Genomic DNA, 5,449 nt, shown 5'->3' on the forward strand with positions numbered 1-5,449 from the left:
CATTAGCACCTCTAGTAATATATTTACTGAGAAAGATGTTGACGTGTTCAATACTTATTTTACCCGCTGTATATAATTACTTCATAAAAGTTGAATTAAAAGCAAACAGACACCCGCTCAGACACAGACAAGCAAAAACATCAAYGTCCTTCGGGGACCTGCTAATTTAAAATCTCCTCATCCTCCCTGTAGCTCTTCAGAAGAAATCCCATGCAGTTGTTTTGTCTCTGCTTCTCTAAATGAAAATGTATCTATCAAATGTGATTATATTTCTGTTTGTTTCACACAGAATGTGTTTGCTGTATTATCTCATAAAGTTGTTTGTATATAAACCTCCCTGTCTGAGTGTGCTTAGTTGGAAAATATTCTCGCTCAAACACAGAAACAAGCACAATAATGGAGTTGTCCTTCAGATCATCCAAGGCTTTCAAGGACAAAGCAACCCCCACCACCACCACCAACCTCTGCTCTGTGCAGTAAGTTGGGTGGTGCAGGAGGGAAGACAGCTGCTCGTTTTGCTCATTACAGTGGGACGGATACAGCAGCAAGATAACGCTTACAGAAACACTGAATGGAGTTTCAAGGCTGCAGCTGCAGGAAGGAATCTGTCTGTCTCATTGATATGGATGCACTACCTCCTACATGTTTAAATGTGGAAGCAGTTTCACACCAAAACCACTAGGTGCTTGTACTTATTTCAGGTATGTGAAAAACAGTGTTTTCAAATCACATTAATCAGCATGATTGGAGTTAAAACGTAAATATAAGTATCTTTCTTAACATGTATTTAAACGTGAATATAAAGAAACTTGGAAAATTAAAAACAGAAATTGCACATTTTTTAAAGTGAGGAATCCAAAAAACATGTTAAAGTAAAGCAAATACTATTTGAACTGGTTATTTTAACATCTTAATTTTGTTGAGCCTTGTTCAGTCTGAGTAAAAAGGATAAAAATTCTATAAACGGGAACATAATTTCTGTTGTTGTTGTTTTTGTTGTTGTTGTTGTTTTTATTGTTTTATTTTATTTGTCTCTAAATCAGTCGGATCATTTACAGGTAACGAGCGCCCCCTTGTGGTATTCTTACATATAACTACTGAAGCCAAACTTATTTGACAGAAATCCATTTTTCAACACTCGCTCATAAAATAGTTGTTCTAAATATTATTTTAAAAACTATGAAAAACATTTCATTTGAGGTTATTAATTACTAAAAATCTTTAGTTGTATAAGAAAAACTTTTAAAGCCTTGTTTTTTATTTCTCATTGAGTAAGTTTACAGAGTTTTTCAATATACTTAAATGGAGCTCGTCATTCCACTTTATTACCGGTAGTTTAAAGTACCTGTGACGTGCATGTCCTTCAAATGCAAAAAGTCAAAGAAAATGTCTTTATATTTAAGAAGCTTGGCATAAAACTCATGATTTTTCAGGTTTTGTCACATAAATGGCTTTTTTATTCTTTAGAACTTGGCTCAAAGTGTAACAGGAAGTGGCATCAAAGGGGTACCCTTTAAAAATGAACTCTGATCTTTWTTTATTGAAACAATATTTGAACTCTGGCTCTTCATCTCTCTGATAGTGACTCAAAATAATCTAAAGAAACATCAGATTTTTCTCTGCAATATTTTTAGTTTATCTCCGTTACATCCAGACATTCCCCTTTGACATCACTTCCTGTTACTGAACATGAGAATTTCTCAACCGCTGTTCATCTCAGCGACGTGAAAACACTTTTGCAACATATGGTCAATATTAACTTTCCGAAAATGCATTCATWTTTGTTTTTTTAAATGGTGTCACAGGCACTTTAATTTTCACAAAACATAGCAAACAGCAAAATGTTACCTATTAGATATAACAAATAAGTTGTTCTTTTTATTTCAAAACGACGCTCTAAATTTTACACGTTCTGTTTTGATTTAATGTGACCCTTGGATGTTAATTGTTTCAATAAAATTAAATATTTATCTATACTGCTATACAAAAGCTGAAAACTACTTTAAGAAACTATTTATTTTACTTTCCAGTTTTTATACCTGACGATGATAACATTGTGTTTTTCCACCAGTGTGCATTAAAATTAAAGTTTTTCTGGGTTTTAATTAATTTTATGATCCTTTTATGCTTATTTGATCAAATCACCGCTTGACCGACTCCAAACCCCAACACACAGGGTTTGTTGAGTTCCCTGTCACAAAGCTTCTGATTGGTTGYAACATCAAGATTTTATAAAACGCTGAATGTGATTGGTCGAATTGACGTTCTGTTCTTTTTTTCATTCTTCTCGCGATTGTTTCCCGTGTGGGTTAATGGCTCCTCCTGCTACGAAGAGAGAYAGAGCTGGCACCGAGCGGTGAAACGGGGGTAGTTGAGACACCACGTAGAAAGAAAAATACAATTACACCTCAGATACCAGTGTGTTTTTAACGTCATTGTTTTAGGGGTATCGGGGGAAAAGGTCGTCTCGCTGGCTGTTTTGGTCGAGGACGAAAAATTAGCAGCGGGCGGTCGAAGGATAGCGGTCTATTTTTCGACAACCAACTCCCCAGATGAACTCCCTCAGAGCTACCAACAGGAGACCCAGGCGAGTATCGAGGCCGCGCCCGGTGCAGCTCGAGCGAAACAACGGGGACAGAGGTAAGCTAGGCCACAGTCGGCTAATGGTTTCACACAAAAGCCCCGTTTGTTCGGCGATACCAGTCTTTACGTAACCTCGGCTTGTTTAGCACRACTACAGGCGGCGGGTTTAGCAGGAAAACCCGAGGCTTCTTGCTCCGTGGCTCAGGCCAGGCCGCGCTTTGTTTGGCTTGAGTAATCGGAGGTTAGGCTGAGGTTGGGGGTTGTCTTCGTAATGTCGTATGTAGCTTAGAGGGACATCATACAAGGCTCACATTTCTCGGCTGGAGRCGAAAGAAGCGACTTAACGCACGCTAAATCACAAGCTTCCTGCCCCGCTCGGCTGCTGCATTCCCAGCTGTCACAACCCCTTTCTGCGGGTGTGTGAATATGCGGACTGCCATTTTTGGGGTGTAACGTTAACAAAAACATATCAGCAGCTCCAGCATTTAGTGGCTCTGGCTTCGGGAGGCCACACGCAGATCAGCTGTGTCATTTTGAGTAAAGTCGCCGCGACCATTTTAGCGCGCTCGGGCTTTGTAGTTTGGAGCTAAATTTGTTACCGGGATTGTCCTTTACTACCGGTGCCTGCTGCTAGTCGCGGCTTGATTTGTTTACACGGCGGATTTACCAGCTACGCAGTTCAGTTTTTAGCCATTAGCCGCACGTCTAATCGACTTCATCCGCTGTCCCTAATTTGACAGCACCACGAAAAAGAGCGTGGTCGGGAGACAAATGCATGCTGACCAGTATGTGTTGCGAGAAACTGAAGAAGAATAAAGGTTATTTGGCTGCAGAGAACGCATCTGCCATTATCAATCACCAACCTTTGTCTGCCTTACAAACTATTACGCTCAATCTAGTCTGCGCAGTGTGCACACAGTATGTGAGCTTCATGTAAAACAGCCTAGCAGTTATTTCGGCCTTTTTCTAGTCAGTCTTTATATATTCAATTACATTGTGCTAAAAAAAATGTGCTCCTAATACATTTTTAATTGCAGCTTTGTTCACGTTTCTGCATTCTCTCTGTGGAATGGGTTGTATRAGACATTGTTTTATCCCTCTTTAGATGAGGAGGCTCCTGCAGCCGCTGCAGCAGAAATGGCAATTGAGGAGTCCGGTCCAGGTGCTCAGAACAGTCCCTACCAGCTTCGACGCAAGACCCTGCTTCCCAAGAGAACCGCTGCTGCCTCTGCCACCGCCTCTGCCTGCCCCAGCAAGGGCCCAATGGAGGTTAGACCRTAGCTCTTGTTTGCATTTTATGTGAATGTCACTGCAGATTGTGYGTCTGCAGGGTGACTGTTGTAAATGTGTGTCATACTGCAGGATTTTCTTGTTTAAAGCATGCTCTAATGCAGTAATGGTAGTATGACAAAGCACAGAGCTAGCTTGGATCTCGGGTTTGAAGTTTAAATCCTTCTTGTCCTCATTTTTAGGGAGCTTCCACTTCATCAACAGATACCTTTGGTCATCGAGCCAAGCGGGCACGAGTGTCCGGTAAAACCCACGACCTGCCAGGTGTGTTAACATTCCTTAAAGGAGCAGTACTGTTTGATTAAAAATGGAGTGCCTCTACACTTTGTGCTAGAAGTGTTGAGATGTGTGTCAGAATTATGTTATTTTTTTCATGTATTGTGTGTTTTTTAGCAGCCCCAGCAGAACAATATCTGCAGCAAAAGCTTCCAGATGAGGTTGTTTTGAAGATATTCTCCTACCTACTGGAGCAGGACCTTTGCCAGGCGGCTTGTGTGTGCAAGAGATTCAGCCAGCTAGCAAATGATCCCATCCTATGGTTGGTTTTGCCAAACTGCTTTATTCCTATCTCATACCTTACAGTCATAAGAAAATGAACAGCTAAAATATTGCTTTTTCTTCTTCATTTCTCTAGGAAACGGCTCTACATGGAGGTGTTTGAGTATACACGTCCCATGATGCATCCTGAGCCGGGCAGGTTYTTCCAGGTCAGCCCCGAGGAGCATGAACATCCAAACCCTTGGAAGGAGAGCTTCCAGCAGCTGGTTAGTTGGTCTTTCATGTTAAATTTATATTTTAAACGTAAAATCAAATAAAAACAGTGTAGAGTCTTGAGAATCATTTTATRTCCTGGTAATAACTATCATTAGTTTTATTGAGCACTGGGATTAAATTTCAAGTTGATTTAAATGAATCAGTTTTAAACCCAAAGACAAAGCTTTCTCAGTTACACTACTTGTATTGTTACTAAAAACTTTTGGTCCCAAAGATCTGTGCTTTATTTTGGCTTTTGGCTTGACTTTGACTAGTTTAATGTGTTTACGTGTTATTGCTTTGTTATGAGAATGTCAGTGATGGTAAAAGGTACATTTGTTTCTGTGAAATTAATGAGAAAAGCTGTTTTTTGATAATTACAGTAAAAACATAGTGAAGTCAAAACATTTAATCCCTACCATCTTTCAGGTGGGATCTAATGTTTTGTTAATTGTTGTTAAGCGTTTAAACTCTACGGGCCTAGAGCTGGGCGGTATGACCCAAATTTTATATCAAGGTATTTTCAGTTACACCGGTTTCACGGTATTTGATGGTATTTTTTTTCCTCACAGCTCAGCTGATAATAAAATGTAGGCCTACAAACTTTGCTTATTGACTTTTTTCTTTTACTGTACCTCTGTGTCACTGTTTCCGTCCTCTTGTATGTCTTTTCTTCTTTGCCTGGTTGTAGACAGTAATCATGCATTTAGGTCCGATCATGAAGGGTTGAGAAAAGATCATTATCTGGTCTATCATTACGTGTTAATAAAACAAAAGGACGACTCACCTTTAAACACCAGTCAACTCCGCTACACTACAAAAC

General features: G+C 39.8%; 1 protein-coding gene across 1 annotated transcript in view; it reads left to right on the forward strand.

The window, feature by feature from the left end:
- Positions 1–2,341: 2,341 nt before the first annotated feature.
- LOC106536870 (F-box only protein 11) overlaps positions 2,342–5,449 on the forward strand; it is a gene marked incomplete at its 5' end in the record, with an annotated part of 11,481 nt that continues 8,373 nt past the window's right edge. The window contains 5 exon segments of the mRNA XM_014034213.1: positions 2,342–2,640; positions 3,689–3,852; positions 4,056–4,137; positions 4,267–4,411; positions 4,508–4,637. Of these exon segments, the coding sequence (XP_013889667.1) occupies positions 2,553–2,640; positions 3,689–3,852; positions 4,056–4,137; positions 4,267–4,411; positions 4,508–4,637 (609 nt within the window).

This window comes from Austrofundulus limnaeus, unplaced genomic scaffold, assembly GCF_001266775.1.
Source record: "Austrofundulus limnaeus strain Quisiro unplaced genomic scaffold, Austrofundulus_limnaeus-1.0 Scaffold2012, whole genome shotgun sequence".
NCBI lineage: Eukaryota > Metazoa > Chordata > Actinopteri > Cyprinodontiformes > Rivulidae > Austrofundulus > Austrofundulus limnaeus.